The sequence below is a fragment of the Ursus americanus genome, chromosome 18 (assembly GCF_024610735.1).
Source record: "Ursus americanus isolate L20-20 chromosome 18, mUrsAme1.1.p, whole genome shotgun sequence".
NCBI classification, from domain to species: Eukaryota; Metazoa; Chordata; class Mammalia; order Carnivora; family Ursidae; genus Ursus; species Ursus americanus.
In genome coordinates this window covers 21,230,037-21,249,378 of record NC_142144.1, presented here as the reverse complement: position 1 = coordinate 21,249,378, position 19,342 = coordinate 21,230,037, and the positions used below count along the sequence as shown (strand labels likewise).

The 19,342-nt window shown below is 33.7% G+C and overlaps 1 protein-coding gene across 2 annotated transcripts in view; it reads right to left on the bottom strand.

Moving 5' to 3' along the window:
- The window catches only part of SHOC1 (shortage in chiasmata 1), a 77,706-nt gene that overhangs the window by 41,673 nt on the left and 16,691 nt on the right, over positions 1-19,342 (bottom strand). Inside the window, exons 5-11 of one of the 2 annotated variants that reach the window (XM_087869479.1) lie at positions 15,036-15,198; positions 14,708-14,822; positions 13,105-13,255; positions 11,982-12,083; positions 10,531-10,639; positions 2,866-2,960; positions 1,883-2,125 (exon numbers count right to left, since the gene is read on the bottom strand). In XM_087869479.1, the coding sequence (XP_087725605.1) occupies positions 1,883-2,125; positions 2,866-2,960; positions 10,531-10,639; positions 11,982-12,083; positions 13,105-13,255; positions 14,708-14,822; positions 15,036-15,198 (978 nt within the window). The remainder of the gene's footprint in view (positions 1-1,882; positions 2,126-2,865; positions 2,961-10,530; positions 10,640-11,981; positions 12,084-13,104; positions 13,256-14,707; positions 14,823-15,035; positions 15,199-19,342) is intronic. The other variant, XM_087869480.1, reaches the window with a different exon arrangement.

Sequence of the window (19,342 nt, the reverse complement as noted above, 5' to 3'; positions counted from 1 at the left end):
TTCCTTTTATTAGAGATACTGGTTTAAGAAACATTTTACTTCCCTCCTAACTATACTAAATGTAAGACAAAAGTGCAAGAGTAATGCTAAAAGCCAACTAACACCTGGTTTCAATTTATGAGTGCTGGGAACTATGGTGAACTGGAGGCGGGTGAGCTATTAATGGCCTGTCTAAAGTGGTGAGCTGCTATTGGTTCCAACAAATTGTTGCCACATAAGAGTATGGGTCTGGTTTTTGGAATTTTTAAAAACAAGCTCAAAATACAGATCATTTATCTGCAACCCCCAAAACTATAAATGTTGGTAACTAATTAAAACACTATATGGGTCAAAAATATGTGGGCTGACTAGGACCAGAGGTTACCAATTAGCAACCTCTGAGATATTTTCTAGAGATATCCTGGTATGTTTAGCAGGCAAATAGGAACTATTTATTATTTCCCTTTTCTGATTATTTTCTTCTACTTCTCTGTGTTTAATAAACCTTATCCTGACAACCTGGCAATGAGCTTCTGATATAGTTCTTGCTTTTTATTATTTTTTCAGTTATTGCTTTTTAAACTTCATAATTAAACTATCATCATAATTCTGTCAGATGTCAAAATGAATTATATGTTTTATTTTAACCTCAAAATAGTTACATATCATAATAAAGACTTTACATAGTCTTACAGATTTAATACATTATTCTGGATATTTGAAGACCCCATAAAATCTTCCTCTCCCTTTTCTTTATCTAGCAATCTGACTTAATCTCTTTTAAAATTCTTCTTCTACCCGAATACCCACCTGGGCCTTAGGATAGATAGACTGGTGTACATTTCCTTGACATAGTCTATTTTCCTTTCTACCAAAGCCCTCTGTCTTCTGTCTTTGAGACATCTCTTGCTGATAACAATTCTTGCCCCAGTTCCCATCTCCTTAGAGCAGTCTCCCAACACACATAATAATTTCTAAAACACATTTTTAAATATATTTATTTAGTCTATAATAAACTAAAAGTGAACTTTCCCAACTTCTTTAAGATCTAAAGCTATTGCACAAACTGACTTTAAAAAACAATCCAGGGGCGCCTGGGTGGCTCAGTTGTTAAGCGTCTGCCTTCGGTTCAGGGCATGATCCCAGGGTCCTGGGATCGAGCCCCACATTGGGCTCCCTGCTTTGCTGGGAGCCTGCTTCTTCCTCTCCCACTCCCCCTGCTTGTGTTCCCTCTCTCGCTGGCTGTCTCTCTCTCTCTGTCAAATAAATAAAATCTTTAAAAAAAAAATAAAAAAATAAAAACAATCCATATATACTTCAAAAAGATGTAATTCAGAATAAGTATGTTCCATTTATTATAATGCCATATATAACAACCAAAATAACTCAAAAGATAGATACTCAAAACACATTTTTGCCGCCTTAAATTGTATAAGTAAAAAATGTTAACTGAGTAAACTCTTTGGAAACAAAGGAAGATTATCTACTGTTACGGAGAGGTTACTAGATATAATTAAACACCCAGAGTTCACCTGTCAGATGAAAAATAACAGCGCTGCTTTGAGTCTAGTCTGATGTAAATAAACACTGGGCTAGTAATTAATCATTTATAAAAACAAACAAAGTCACTTTAATTGAAAATGGCTAGAAATTTAAAAACTGAGACTATAGAATTTTAGAACAACAAAGGATTTTAGGATGAGCTAGTCAAACGTCCTCATTTTTTTCAAGGAACAAAATGGGGCTTAGTGGAGCTCAAAGTTATAAATTCTAACAGAGCCAGGTCTAATACTGAATGCTGGAATTTAGTTTTATTTTCCCAATCACCTAATGGAAAGCCAGTATCTAACATTTTCTCATTCTGAAAAATTCACACAAGTGATATTTACTATTGCATACTTACATTCTAATTGAATCACTTTTATTGGCAAAAATATCTCCATTTTAGTATCATCAGAAGATAGATCATCATGACACAAATATGTATTCAGATGTTCCAAAGTTTCTGCCTCTTTCAGATTTAGTCTTCCTTTTTCCCACCACTCTGTGCTTACAGGATTAACTACAAGCCTTTCTTCTTCAATAGAAAATATCTTTTTCAAATCCATAGCAGAATATTGACTGTTGGGCTCTTCAGTCCTTGGCACTTAAAAAACAAAAACAAAAACAAACCAAAAAACAAATAGAAACAGTTCATAGGGCAAAAGAGATGAAAAACAAAATAAACAGAACCACACTGAAAATCCCTTATAAAATAGATTTTCACACATTGGGGAAAAAAGTGAAATTTGAAGTTATATAGCTAGTATTTTGTCTTCAAGACACTAGTACTTGTAAAAGCCCAGAATATTATAGCAATAGAAGTCACATAAGGGATTTATTTTAAACTGTGGAAATATCATAAAGTTAAAATTATTCTAATATTTACTAGGAGATATAACCATTATTTTGTTTGAACATTTTAGTAATTACTAAATTAATACATTTGATAACATTTTGAAGAATTAAAGTTAGATTTATTAAATTTGAAATTCTATTTTATTAATATGAACCTAAACTAGAAGATATATTTGATCAGATTTTATGATGACTATCATCCTAGATATTGTGGCACAGAGATGTCCACCTCATTACTTTTAACCTAAATAATAACAAATCATAATGTATGGAGGAACTGAAATAGCATAACTACTTAAATTATTATCTGCATTATAAGCATCAACCCAAAATTAAGATGAAAAATTCTAAAATCCTAATTTTGGAACTGTGTTTTTTATAATGACAGTAACAATAATAAAAAAATAATAAAGCTGACAATACATTTCTACTAATTATACCTTCTCACCTTTACTTTTTGTTTAGCCTTCAAAATCAATTAATCTTTACCTGTGAGCAAAAATGGTTTCAATGAGCTTCTGCAGCTTTCTAACTGCCACACCATCCAGTTTTTGCTAACTGATTCCTCAGTGGTAAGCAAACTACTGAAAAAGAGGAGTTAAAGCCTAATATATTAATAATATTGAGCCTTCTTGTATAATAAAATTTTATTATTTTCTTCTTTTTTAAAAATTTAAATTCAATTAGTCAACATATAGTAGTACATCATTAGTTTTTGATGTAGCGTTCAATGATTCATTAGTTGCATATAACACCCAGTGCTCATCACATCATGTAATAAAATTTTATTTTAAGAAAATTATTTTTCTAAGTATTTTTTTACATTCAAAAGCAAGTGAAAAATTTACTCTATAAATGTGTAAACTGAAGTAGAGAGTTTCATAGACCAAATTTCATACACTTAATTTTCCTCCCCTTGGAAGTTTTGGCAATTTGTTAGCCTCTTAATTGCTCCTGCTTGCCTATACCTTAATTCCTACCTCTCTGTCCCTCAACGAAACCTGGAGCCAAAGGAGGCTGATTCAGGAGGATTTTAGCACTTCCTTCCATGAAGTGTGCCAACATCAACCCTATAAGCCACTGGTTATACTGGTTATTTTTTAAATTAAAAATATAATTTAAGTAAAATTAATGTGCTTTCCATACAAAACAGTCGCTTTAACACAAATTTTTTACAAAATTGCTGTCCCCCAAGTCCATTCTGAACAAATTCTGGAGCCTCTACTGGCTGAGGGTCAGAATTATGAAAAAGTTCTGTCTGCTCTACTTTCTTAGGAAGGTAAGAGTTTAGCGCTAAAGTTTAGTTCAGGTCCTTCAATCTTAGTGGGTGTGTGAATGAGTGATGTATGTCTGTTTGTGTGTTTTGAGGTGCTAGGAAGAGAAAGGAAGAAAGATGCATGACAATTAGTGTAAATCACAGCTTATCAGTAGCTATGAAGTTACTAGCCTTGATAGAGAAGATAACATTAATTCACAAACCCCTTAATCTATGCCCCCAAACCTCTCATTCCAAGGCAAGAATTAATTGTATTCTGTTTCTCTGTTCATATAGAACATATGTGAGCATGCTACTTATAAGTACTGCTAGTTGAGTTCACAGTCCTAGGCAGCAGAAAGCTGTTTTATGTCTAAGCTATCCAATTTACCTACATAACCCAAAATCTAGGAAGAGGGGGCAAACTGTGAGATTCTAGATAATTCTTGAACCTTACCAAGATTTCTTTGACAAACAGATACCTCAGATTATAGGCAATTACTTTAAAGCAAAAGGAAGGCAAGCCAAGTCCAATAGGAGGCCATAATATAAACAAATACTCTTAATCTTAATGGAACTTTCTGAAGACATGTCTGAATTTGATATATTCTTAGGTCATATATAAAAATATGTTCACAATTCAGTAATCAGTGTAGAAACAAAGTCTGGTGTTACACAGGCTTTTCTTTTTAGCTCCATAAAATCTAGCAGAGTTTGACATGTGGTAAGTACCCAAAATATTTGTTAACTGGATATATTTCCAGCCAAAATGTTGTGTTCTGAAATAAAAGTAATTGGGGACATAAAAGCAAATTAAGAGTACAGTAACATTACATATTATTTTTCCCTTCTGTTGTTTTTTTATTTTAACATTTTTTTGTTTCCTTTTAGATTCACAGTTGAGGTGAAAATCCATTTTTAAGATAGGAATTTTAAGGTGTTCATACTCATAAACCAAACGGAAGTGATTTACCTCTTGCTAATGAATATAGCAGTGATGAGATGACCTCTTTAAGTTGTTTTAGATGGCCCTAGAACATTTGGCTAATTTTAAAATGCTTTTTTGTTCTAACTTAGCCAAATCATAATACATAAATAAGACTTAAGTTTCATAAATTCTAATTAGATAGTTGAGTTACAACAATAAGTAGATATATCACTTGTGTGATTAACAGGAGTTTATGATAGTTAAGTAAATGCTTGTAATATCAGATTGAAATTCAAGATTGTACTAATTTCTGCTAGTTTCTGTTTCTGATTGCAAATCTGCCTTAACAGATGGATTAGGGTATATGGAGTAAAAGAGCACTAGAAAAGACAGTACAGGTCCTGCAAATAAACATCTGCCCCTCAGCAAAGGGACTAAAAGTATTTAAACAAATTATAAGTAGTTTCTGTATTTGTTCCATGAGATTTTTTAGAGTTCATATCTGATATGGGCAGTTCTGGTTCATGGTAGAGTTTTGTATATCACAGATTTATTCCCCAAATGACACAATTCTTTGCCAGAAGATGAAGGTAACTGGGGCCCTCAATACCAGGCTCCTCCATTGTGTGCTGTGACACCTTCCTGAGATCATTAGTAGAAACCTGAGCAGCTAGTGATGAGTTGTTCCAGTTGCTCCCAAATATCCAACAGAATTCTCATTTGACAGATCAGCCAATCATAGCTAAAAACTCAAAACTCAGTACTCAGCTCCCACAACACCCATTCTGGGAACAATTCATTAGAGACTTGTAGACTTTCTTGTAATTTTCCTGAAAATGTATTATTTTAGGACTCATTTAGTTTCAGGACTACAGTGGGGAAGAAAGAGCTGTGCTGGTTATGCTCCTAGTTTTGTAACTGGTGTAAGAGCACGGGAATGGAATGACAATTCCAGGATAGCAGACTAATCTAACTTAGGACACATTAAGTTACATGTATGCCACATGGTAGAAGATAGCAACCAAAGCTATCTCAGATTCCACCGGAGGGCAAAGTTGCTGGGCCATTAAGCTATACAATTTTGCCTCAAACTAGAATACAATGATCCAGCCTTGCAATATCAATTCTGAGATTACAGACCATTCTGTGCAGTGACAATGGGGTATTGAACAGATTTGTGGATCAATACTTGGTTCTACATGTCTAGTTCCCCCAACACCAATACCACATTGACAGAGGTAAACAAGGTCAGAGGATGTCCTCTGTTAGAGATGGGATGTGATTCCTAGTACTCCTAGGAAAGTAATTTGATAGACAAATCTATTGATGGACGCTATCCACACTGCCCTGTGATCCTTGGCTATTCCTGGTCAGAGAGCTATGACAATCTTTTAGAAGACCTATAACAATCCTAAAAGGTATATACTGTTAATATCCCAATATTACAGATAAGGAAACTGAGGCACAGGGCAATTAAGGTCCGAGCTAGTAAGTGATACAGCCAGACAATCTGGCTATAGTTCAGGGCACTTAACTACTTTTTATGGGCTAAATTTCAATCATATATTGAAGCCCTAACTCTCAGTGCCTCCGAATGTGACTACATTTGGAGAGAGGGCCTTTAAAGAGGCAATTAAGTTAAAATGGGGTGGTTAAGATGGGTGCTAATCCAATATGAATAAGAAATTAGGACGCAGACATGCATGGAGGAAAGACTGTAAGAAGAGAAAGAATTAAAATCGAATCAAGTTGAAATCAAAAGGCTATTAATGAATGCAACCAAAAATGGAGGCTGTAACTGCTAGGATAAATGAGGCAAAAAAGAGAATTAGTGATATAGAAGACAAAATGATGGAGAATGAAGAAGTGGAGAAAAAGAGAGATAAACAACTACTGGATCATGAGGGGAGAATCTGAGAGATAAGTGATACCATAAAGCAAAACAATATTAGAATAATTGGGATCCCAGAAGAAGAGGAAAGACAGAAAGGGGGAAGGTATACTAGAGCAAATTATAGTGGAGAACTTCCCTAATCTGGGCAAGGAAACAGGCATTCAAGTTGAGGAGGCACAAGAACCTCCCTCAAAATCAATAAAAATTGGTCAACACCCCAACATACAATAGTGAAACTTGCAAATCTCAGAGACAAAGAGAAAGATCCTGAAAGCAGCTCTGGACAAGAGGTCCACAGCTACAAGGGCAGAAACATTAGACTGGCAGCAGACCTATTCGCAGAGACTTGGCAGGCCAGAAAGGACTGGCATGATATATTCAGGGTGCTAAATGAGAAAAATATGCAGCCAAGAATACTTTATCCAGCTAGGCTTTCATTCAAAATAGAGGGAGAGATGAGGAGCTTCTAGGACAAACAGAAACTAAAAGAATTTGTGATCACTAAACCAACCCTACAAGAAATATTAAAAGGGATCCTTTAAGCAAAGAGAGAGCCCAAAAGTAACATAGACCAGAAAGGAACAAAGACAATATACAGAAACAGTGACTTTACAGGTAATACAATGGCACTAAACTCATATCTTTCAATAGTTTCTCTGAATGTAAATAAGCTAAATGCCCCAATCAAAAGACATAGGGTATCAGATTGGATAAAAAAGCAAGACACATTAACATGCTGTTTGCAAGAGACCCATTTTAGACCCAAAGACACCTCCAGATTGAAACTGAGGGGGTGGAAAACAATTTATCATGTTAATGAACATCAAAAGAAAGCTGGAGTGGCAATCCTTATATCAGACATATTAAATTGTAAACCAAAGACTGTAATAAGAGATGAGGAAGGACACTATATCATAATTAAAGGGTCTATCCAACAAGAAGATCTAACAGTTGTAAGTATTTATGCCCCTAACATGGAAGCAGCCAATTATATAAACCAACTAATAACAAAATTAAAGAAACACATTGATAATAATACAATAATTATAGGGGACTTTAACACCTCTCTCATGCAATGGACAGATCATCTAAGCAGAAGATCAACAAGGAAACAAGGACTTTGAATGACATATTGGACCAGATGGACTTTGCAGATATATTCAGAGCATTCCACCTTAAAGCAACAGAATACACGTTCTTCTTGAATGCACATGGAACATTCTTCAGAATAGATCACATACTGGGTCACAAATCAAGTCTCAACCAGTACCAAAAGATTGGGATCATTCCCTGCATATTTGCAGACCACAATGCTTTGAAACTTGAACTCAATCACGAGAGGAAGGAAAGAACTCAAATACACAGAGGCTAAAGAGCATCCTACTAAAGAATGAATGGGTCAACTAGGAAATTAAAGAAGAATTTAAAAAATTCATGGAAACATGAAAATGAAAACACAACTGTTCAAAAGGATGCAGTAAAGGCGGTCCTAAGAGGGAAGTATATAGCAATACAAGCCTTTCTCAAGAAGCAAGAAAGGTATCAAATATACGACCTAACCTTACGCCCTAAAGGAGCTGGAGAAAGAACAGCAAATAAAGCCTAAACCCAGCAGGAGAAGAGAATAAAGATTAGAGCAGAAATCAATGAAATAGAAACCAAAAGAACAGTAGAACAGATGAATGAAACTAGGAGCTGGCTCTTTGAAAGAATTAATAAGATTAATAAACCCCTGGCCAGACTTATCAAAAGAAAAGAGAAAGGACCCAAATAAATAAAATCATGAATGAAAGAGGAGAGATCACAAGGAACACCAAAGAAATACAAACAATTATAAGAACATGTTATGAACAACTATATGCCAAGAAATTAGGCAATGAATCACTGAACACTACATCAAAAACTAATGATGTACTATATGTTGGCTAACTGAACATAATAAAAAAAAAAAGAAATGAAAGTAAAAAAAAAAAGAAAATAGAAAAAGAAATAAATTAAATAAACTATGACATCTGAGATAACTGGGGAAAAAAGAAGAGATATATATATACACACACATACATACACACAATGGAATACTACTCAGCCATCAAAATATGAAATCTTGCCATTCGCAATGCATGGATGGAACTAGAGGGCATTATGCTAAGTGAAATAAGTCAATCAGAAAAAGATAAATATCATATGATTTCACTCCTACGTGGAATTTAAGAAACAAAACAGGATTATAGGGGAAGAGAGGAAAAAATAAAACAAGACAAAATCAGAGAGGGAGAAAAACCATAAGAAACTCTTAATCATAGGAAACAAGCTGAGGATTGCTGGGGGGAAGGGGGCATAGGGGCGGGATAACTGGGTGATGGACATTAAAGAGGGCATGTGCTGTAATGAGCACCGGGTGTTATATAAGACTGATGAATCACTGACCTCTACCTCTGAAACTAATAATACATTGTATGTTAATTAATTGAATTTAAACCAAAAAATTTTAAAAAGAAAAAGAAAAAAATAAAAGCTCAAATAAATAAATAAAATCTTTTTTTTTAAAAAAGAAGAGAAAGGTAGAAGACAGTTACCTAAGATGAAGCCAAGAAAAGACATCTCATAATGAATTCAACCCTGCTAATATCTTAACCTGAGACTTCTAGCCTCCAGACTGTGACTAAATAAATTTAAATTTATTTACCATAGACTGGGTGTTTAAGCCATTCAGTCTATGGTATTTGTTAAGGCAGCCTGAGCAAATGAATATACTACTACACTGTCTTTTGTAGCAGAGTGCCAATAGAGGCATACCATTACCAGGTATCCAATGGCAATACCCTAAAAAAATTCTTCTAGTGCCAGAATCTTTACAATTTTTCAAGCTGTTTATTTTTAATGGTAATATGTTCACATAAAAATACTAAAAATATAAAAGAACCTGGCTCTATCACTTACTAGCTTCCATATTTCCACGTTACCCAGTTCCCTTCCAGACACAACCAAAGCTACCTGATTCTTATGTGTCTTTCTAAAAATATTCTACAAATATAAAAACAAGTATGTACAAATGGCCAACAGACATGTGAAAAGATGCTCAACATCACTCAGCATCAGGGAAATACAAATCAAAACCATAATGAGATACCACCTCACACTGGTTAAAACGGCTAAAATTAATAACAGATGTTGGCAAGGATGCAGAGAAAGGGGAACCCTTCTCACACTGTTGGTAGGAATGCAAACTGGTAGAGCCACTCTGGAAAACAGTATGGAAGTTCCTCAAAAAGTTGAAAATAGAGATACCCTATGACACAGCAATTGCACTAGTGGGTATTTACCCCAAAGATACAAATGTAGTGATCCGAAGGGGCATGTGCACCCCAATGTTTATAGCAGCAGTGTCCACAATAGCCAAACTATGGAAAGAGCCCAGATGTCCATTGACAGATGAATGGATAAAGATGTGGTATAAATATACAATGGAATACTACTCAGCCATCAAAAAATGAAATCTTATCATTTGCAATGATGTGCATGGAACTAGAGGGCATTATGCTAAGTGAAATAAGTCAAGCAGAGAAAGAATTATCATATGATTTCACTCCTATGTGGAATTTAAGAAACAAAACAGAGGAGAGCATAGGGAAAGGGAGGGAAAAATAAAACAAGATGAAATTAGAGAAGGAGACAAACCATAAGAAACTCTTAATCATAGGAAACAAACTGAGGGTTGCTGGAGGGGAGGGGGGGGGTGAGGGGATGGGGAGGCTGGGTGCTGGACATTAAGGAGAGCACATGATATAATGAGCACTGTGAATTATGTAAGACTGATGAATCACTGACCTCTATCTCTGAAACTAATAATATGCTATATGTTAATTAATTGAATTTAAATTAAAAATAGTATTAAAATTTTTTTAAAGTATGTACATATATATTCATATATTCTCTCTATTTGCTTACTATAGACACTATCCTTTCTAACATTTTTTTCACAGAGGTATCTTGAAAATTGCCTTTATATGGAGGGATTTAACTAAGGACTGATTATTCTGAATTGCAATTTAAGTTCTAGCTATAATCTTTACTTACATTTTACAAACAGGAGAAAATGGAAATGTCTGAAGTCCTGTACATAATGAAGTCATGGAAGAATGTTGGTTTGTTCGATGTAGATGAGTTAATGGCATTTCTAACTCTACTAGAATACAAAAAGTTTAAAAAATAATTAATTACATAAACATTGAATAAAATTAAGTATAGTTTAGAACTTTTTGTAAGTAACTCTGATGCTGATCATTCTGTTATAACAAAAATTTTCAGTAAAAAGACATTTGGGTTACTTGAAATACAAAATAACAGTTTTAAATTTCCATCTATAAGGAATTACACATATATCACATGCTATCTCAACAGTGATAGTGGTGATTTTAAAAAAATACACTGACAACTAAACTTTATTGTTTACTGTATGAGATAAATTCTAAGAGTTTTATGTGTAATAATGCTTTCAATTCTGACAACTTATGTTGTCAGTACTTAGGAGACAGTACTATTTTCATCTTCATACTAAATATTGGTGATGTTAAGTAAATAGTATTAATGGAGACTAAGTCTTCACCTTAGTAAGTCTGGAGTCTGGGTGGCCCAGCAGTTACATATTTATAGGGTGGGCTTGAGAAACTGAAACTCAGTCAGTCTGGTATGACTATTCAGAAGTAGTCAGTGTGTTCCTATCACTTTCATAAATAAAGCAATAAACTTCCAAATAGATGATTAATGTGATTCAATTATAAATGTAACTAAAGGAGCACCTGGCTGGCTCAGTTGGTTAAGTGTCTGACTCTTGATTTTGGCTTAGGTCATGATCTCAGCGTTGCGAGATTAGGTTCCACACTGGGTGTTGGAGCCTGTTTAAGATTCTCTCTCTCCCTCTCCCTCTGCCTACCTTTCCCCACACCCGCTAAAATAAATAAATAAATAAATAAATAAATAAATAAATAAATAAATAAACAAACCAATAAAAAACATGTAACTAAATAATAGTATCATCAACATAGTTAAGAAGCAACACAACTTGGCATTACATTGGAACAAAAGATGATTCAGAGTCCAAAGCTGGTATGATAATAATAGTAATAGTAATGATAGGATTGCTTTGGGTGATTAAAAAGTTAAATTTACAAAAGTGTAACAAGGGTCAGCGAGATCACTAATACTGAGATAAAATATAAAATTTTATTTACTGAACTCTAATATTATAAGATTTCTGATTTTAATATTAATGCTATTTCCTCCATTCCTCTTCCTCAATCTTTGTAACCTCTGTATATTATTCAGTTTTGATGCTAGAAGGATAATGAGTTAGTGATAGTAACAAATGTAAATGGACAGATAAGAGAAAAAATGACAACTTGGATTGTAATAATCAAATTTTAAACATGAAAACTGTCTTCTAGTAGACCTTACATGTGAATGTATTGTACTTTTACATCAGATATATTAACCACTGATAAACTCAATGTTTCGTCCAAAATTTCTACCTGGTTCACTGTATTCTGGTTCACAATGGCTTTGAATGGCCAAAATCTCTGTGGAGCTGCATTTTATATCCTCAATGTCAATTCCATGCTTGGTAGTAAGTTCTGAAAAGAAAAATAAGAAAGTCTACTATCAGCATAAGTACTACTATCTCAGTTTTTTTGTAATGTTGTCCGTTCCTCTGTGGCAATGACTGTTTTACTTAGTATACCATCAGAGCCAACTGAAGCCTGGGCGTGTACCACCACAGTCCTTCAGTAAAGTCAACTGTCCTTTACAATAGCATTCATGTCCTTTATAATAGTCCTGCTAATAAGCCAATAGGTCAACCTGCAGTTTTAAGCTCTGCTATATTTTCAAGTTCTGGTATGAATTTGATCTTACTCAGGTTGACTTTTCATTCCTTTGCTTTGACTTGTAGGCTAATCAGTAATTCACTTGATTTAGTCTTGTCTACAAGAATTCCTTCAAGTTTGTGGTCTAGTAATGGCAAGCATCCCTGTTCTCAATGGATGTCATAAATCACCCTTCACTCCTCCCTAATATTATATATCTTTGATGATTTCAACTGGAATTTATAAAAGGGTAGCTAAATATTTGAGCTTAAATTGTCATTAGAAAGAATTCAATAATATTTACTAAGTCTAACTGGGATAAAAGAATATACAATTTAGGTTATGATTCTCTCAGTCATCTGATTCCATGAATCATAACCTCACTGAGCTTCTCCATATCTAACTAAAGTCAGCACAGAAGTTGTTAGTGCTTTGTCGTCGTTTATAAGAAAACAACTTTAAAAAATTAGTATAGTCATAGGCGATTTAGCTTTATCTGTATAATTATCTTGAAATTGTTGATTTCAGAGATGTGTAAGTTTGCTGTTATATAAGTTAACACACACACACACACACACACACACACACACACACATATATATGTTAAATTATAAAGAGAAAGACAAGGAGAAAAGAGTCTTATCAACAATAATTCTGAGATTTTACCACGGAACCTGAAGAACACTTCTTAAAAACCTGGAGGTTCAGAAAACAGTTTAATCAACATATTTTTATAACAAACATTATTAAGTAGTTTTTACAAGTAATAGATTTTTGAATTTATTCTCACCTATTTTGAAAAGCTTTTCATTTTCATCTGCATAATTTATTATTTCTGGCATTAAGTTTAAGGATTCCTTCAGTTCGGTGAGTGATGGAATATCAACTTCTTGTTTGAGGTTTGTAGGTATTAAGAATTCACACTCAGGCAAAATTGATGGCTGAAATAGTTTAAGTAAAAGAAGCTTTTAGGGAGGTTTTCCAGATAAATATTTCTGGACTCATAAACAGATAAAATTTGTTTAATTAGTGTATCAAATTTTAAGCTAAACATTCAAAATTTTTAATGTTATGAAAGCATTTTTAAAAACAGAGGTGTAGTAGCCAAAAATATATTACAAGCAATGTTCTGAGTAATGTCCTTTATGGCCACTGATTACATTAGTGGTGTACAGTGCCCTTGATGCAGAAATCTTTTGGGGTAATAACAAATTGTTTAACTTCTGAATTAAAAATAATCACTGCAATAGATGAGAGATGGCGAATGGGGAGAAGTAAAAAGGGTAGATGAAATGGAATGGATCTTCACTACACTCATTAAATATGCTTCTCTTTCATTCCTACAGAACTAGATTCTATGTGCACAATGCTCAGAGCTAATGGGTGAGGGAGAGGGGGACTAGAGAAAAGGGCTAATTAGTGAATTAATATTGTCACCACGTGTGTTAAAATTTTTAATTGTAAGGAGACCCTTTAAATGCCTTAAGATATCTATATCTGTATCTTTATCTATATCTACAACTCTATTTCCTTTGAATGTTTTAAGAAAAGCCCCAAATATGAAATATTTTCAGTTGTTTCAAAAAAATGTTTAAAGTAACTTTGTAAATGCATCTAATCTATGTGGGCCTAGTTTTTTGAATTTGTTAAATTGCAAAAAGTTACTTGCACTCTCAACTGCTAAAATTCTTTACATACTAATATCATAATAATTATTTCGTGTACTATTGGAACTGTATGCTAAAAAAGGGGGGCTCCTTTGACGAATTTGATCTTTAATATGTGAAGGTGCTATCTTCCTTATTAACCACTGGCAGCACCTAAAATGAAATCTTGGACCATCTTTTTTCTTACTACTTCAGCGAGATCCCTTCTCTTACATAGTGTAAGTGCTGTTTTGTGTATAACTCACAAATCAAAATCAACATTTCTAGCTCTGGTTTCCAATTTTTTAATTAGAATATGAGCACTTAATGTCCTATACCAGGTACATTAATTAAAATCATTAAGAGACGTTTTTAAATTCACTATACCTGGGCTGTACAACAGACCAGTTCAATCAGAATACATCTGAGTAGGACCCAGGCTTCAGTATTTTATTAAAACTCTCCAAATAATTCCAATGTGTAGCAAAGGTTTAGAATGACTACCTTAAAGTAAATTTGACTTCACTATTGATATAGTCAACCCATTACCAAGTCTTTTTTAACTTGACAAGAGTAGATGGCCAATACATATTACTAAAATTATATTATTTGAGCTCTAATGACAACAGGATTCTCTGAAAGAACAGTTTAAAGCAATTTATCTTAATTATTTATTTTTTTAATTAAGCAAATTATGGGGTATAATTATATTACTAACTTTAATAAAGATATTACTGAAAGTATTACAGTTTCATTTAAACCTACCGTATCTTCTAGCTTTTCCTGACAAAAGTTCTCTTTATCCATGTAAAAATCTTCTTTTACTAGATCTTTCAAATCTCCTTGAAAAGAGAAACATTCCCTTAACAAAAAATAAAACACTAAATTAGTGTTTACTAAAAGCAAGGTACATACTAAATGTAGCAAATCAAATTAAATAATAATTTAATACAATGATTAAAACTGGAATTGATGTAAAGCAATGATAATATATTATTATTGATAACATCTAGACTTGTGAGCATACGAAGAATACTTTCTCCTTTAGAAATATTTACATCAGACAATTAAGTACCTGAAGAAATTAGCTTCTGTGAAGATCTGTTCTTTGAAATCTAAAATGGGGTCTTTTACCAAAAATAGTTTTAGCCTACTCAACAAAGTATGAGAAGTTGGTAGCTGACTTTTATAGGTCATCAAGTTATTTAAAAAAAGTATTTCTTCATCAATAGACAAATCTGAAAAAAAAAAGAAACATAAAGGAATAAGAAAAAATCTAAAAGTTACACAAAGGGATCTAGACAGTTACTGCAGTCAGCCACTCAAACACACTTTAAATTCTTTAGTTCTTCGTCGCATTGCGCATATAATGTATGCAGCATAGGATTAGCATATATGTAAAAGCTCAATAAATTTTAGTATTACTTAGTACACTGACTAGTAACCAAACGTCCTGAAAAAGTTATAATGGCTCATTTTCTTTTCAACAAAGATTAGTTTAATCAAGGGAGGAAAATATCTTGCAGTCTTTTGCTTCAAAACAACCAGGGGTAGCCTAAGCAAAGTTGTAAAGATATAAAAGCATTTGACTTTTATGGAACCTAGTCTTTTCTCTGCATCATTTTGCCTCTTAAAGTCTCTAATTCATCCCTAGAGACTCTGAGATGTAGGGGAAGGAAAAGGTCTACAAAACCTACAAATGAGATCAATTCAGATGCTACCATTGTAATGATAAAAAAATTGTATCTATTGTAAAATAGAAATAAAACTTTCATTGTGAAATTGATCACAATAAAAGTTATATGGCAAAGTATCTACTTGAGAAGTGTGATATATCTTATATATCAGGAAACACTACTGCTAACAGTTAATTGCTGGAATAAATTTCTCCTGTCTCCCCCCACCCTATGTTCATGTTACTTTAGAATCTTAGCCAACTGTGTCAGGGCTTTAACAGTTTCTGAGCCAAGGGAGGGAACATAAAACCTGCTCCCATTCTTCAATAAGCTCCTGAGTGGAAAAAAAAGGAAAATATAAGTTCAGATGAGGAAATGCTCAGAAAGCCAAACTCTCCAAAGTGAAATCTACATTGAAGAGGGAGCAACAGTTTCTTGTTCTGGGTAGTGACCTTTCAGTTAAGTAAATTTAAAATGACATGAGAGAGGAATAGTATGGAGTGATGTCTTCCATGACCAATTACACCATTGGTATGCATATGTTTAATAAATATGTGGTGTTCAGCAGGCAGCCAGGAAACATCCCTTTGCCTGGTGCTACCTTGAAATGCTAAACGAGAACTTGTTCCATAAACTAGCCTCCTAAGAGATTACTCATCTGAACCTGCTAAGTTCCTGATAATTTTGTGGCCAAGAGCTTCCCGTGACAAATTTGGCATAGTTCTTTTATATACCAAAGAGAGCTAGCCAATCAATTCCATATCTAAACAGGGCTCACGTGGGACAATTAAAGATGGTTATCTGTACATCCACTCTGAAAGTATTAATGAACTCATATTAATAGTAAAAACCCAAACAGCATTTCTTTATATCCCTGTCTCCACCTTCCACTTCCAAACACAGGTCCTCCAGCCATCTTCCCTTCCTACAGGCTCATCCTAGTATTTCTGCAAGTCCAAGGAATTATGAGGTCTTGTTTTCCAACCACCCATATTTGATAGAGCCACTTGAGGGCAGCATCACACCACAACCAATGTTCTTTGTAACAACACAAAAGTTGTTTTAAGAAGGGTGCTACTTCCTTATATTCTTACGGTTATACAACACTTCCTGGAGTTCTTACTTTATTACAGCTCTTCTATTACCAACACAGATATGAGGAGACTGTTCTCCTCTATTGTAAATAACTGTTAAATTCTTACAAAGAAGCAAAATTTTAGCTAGTTAACTATGAAAAGAAACAGAAAATAGAGGTCTACTGACAGGAAAGACAAGTTTATTCTTGGCAGAAGATTCCTTTGTCTACCTAGAAAACCCAAGGTAACTAAATGAAAACAAATAAAGGAGTTCACTAGGTGTCTGATAAAAAAATTATAAGATCCTCTGGTTTTTAAACATACATAAAAACCCCAAAATTAATGGAAAAAATTCATCCGTAATGGTGACAAGTATACAAACATCAAGGAATCAACCTAACGAAAATGTACAGATAGTATATGCAGGAAACTACAAAATTTTAATGAGGATCATTAAAAGAAATTGAATAAAAGGCAAGATAAACCATTTTCCTGGCTAGTAAGACTAACAATGGTTAAAAAAAAAAAAGTAAAAAAACACAATGACATTTCAATTTCTCAAGAGATCTGTTTTGGAACTTGAAAAACTGATTTACTGAAAGTAAATCTAGAAGAATAAAAACATGAGATTAGGAAAAAATTTAATAACAAAAAAGAGACTATTAATACATGTTATAATTACATATTAAATAGTTAAACTGTATGATACAATAATAGACAAAATCCATAGAACAAAACAGAAAATCCAAAAACACTAATGTGGGCAAGGATTTAGCATATTTTGTAAATGGCTTTTCTAATCAGTAGAGAAAGGAAAGACCATTCCATAAACGATACTGAGATGACTGCCAAAACATTTGGAAAAAATATTTTTTATCTTTACTTTGAAACATATACCAAAATCTTAAGGAAAACCTTAAAGAAAATTTGAATAAATATTTATCTAATTTAAGGAAGAATTTTCTAAGTATAAAAGCAATGAAAGAACCCTTAAAGGAAAACATTCATGGGACTGGTTAGTTTTAAATTAAACATTAACTATATCTTTGACATATACAGATAAAATATAAGAATAGAAAAATAGATAAAAGGGGCGCCTGGGTGGCACAGCAGTTAAGCGTCTGCCTTCGGCTCAGGGCGTGATCCCGGCGTTCTAGGATCAAGCCCCACATCAGGCTCTTCTGCTATGAGCCTGCTTCTTCCTCTCCCACTCCCCCTGTTTGTGTTCCCTCTCTCGCTGGCTGTCTCTATCTCTGTCGAATAAATAAATTAAAAAAAAAAATCTTAAAAAAAAAAGAAAAATAGATAAAAGAATCATTCACAAAATAAAAATATGCAAATGGCCAATAAACATGAATAATTTTAAAAGATTTTATTTATGTATATATGTATGTATATATTTACTTATTTTTTATTGAGAGAGAGAGAGTGTGTGTGTGGGAGGGCATAAGAGTGCGAGGGGGCGGGGAGAGGGAGAAGGAAAGTGAGAGAATCTCTTGCAGACTCTCTGCCCAGTGTGGAGTCCCATTCAGGGCTTGATCCCACAACCCTGACATCATGACCGGAGCCAAAATCAGGAGTTGGATGCTCAACTAACTGAGCCATCCAGGCACCACAGATATGAATAATTTTTAAAATCCAAGTAAAAATATAATTTTTGCCCATCACATTGGTTAAAATGCATTAACACAGTATCAGTAGTAATATATCCAATGATGATAAGGCTGGTATGAACAGGATATTCTCATATCATGCTAGTGGACATATAGCTAAAAGAAATACTTTTATCAAGTAATTCCATTTCCATGAATTTACTCTATGGAAAGAACTGGAAATGGAAGCATACATTTATGTCCATATTTGAAATTAAAAACATTAGTGTTCTTAAATTGGGAAATGTATGATGCATACACAATATTTAAAACTGCAGTCATTAAAAGCCATGCTTTTGAAGACAAGTATATGGTGAGATGTTTCCAAGATAATGTTAACATTTAACAATAATATAATGCAGGGGCGCCTGGGTGTCTCAGTCGTTAAGCGTCTGCCTTTGGCTCAGAGCCTGATGCCAGCGTTCTGGGATCCAGCCCCACATCAGGCTCCTCCCTTGGGAGCCTGATTCTTCCTCTCCCACTTCCCCTGTTCGTGTTCCCTCTCTCGCTGGCTGTCTGTCAAATAAATAATAAAAATCTTAAAAACAAAAACAAAAACAATAATATAATGCAGACACAATCTGATCCCAATAGTAAAATGATTTCTGTTTAGATTATAGGTTTGGAAGTTTTTAATAAAGGGATATTCTACATATTTAGTATGTAGATATCTTAATAGATGTAGAAAACATTAATAAAATTCACTCCTCATTCATGATCAAAAGCTTTTAGAAAACTCAGAACAGAAAGAGCTTCCTCGACCCAATAAAATAAATTCTTCCAACATTTAACCATTGAAACTGACGTAAACATTGTAAATGATTCACCATTCAAGTGATATTACATCATTTTTAATGATGAAATGTTAAAGTATTTCCTTTACTGTCAAGAACAACACGAGGATGGCAACATCGCTACTTCTATTAAACAATGTACTGTAGGTCCTAGTCAGCACAATAAGACCAAAAAAAAAAAAAA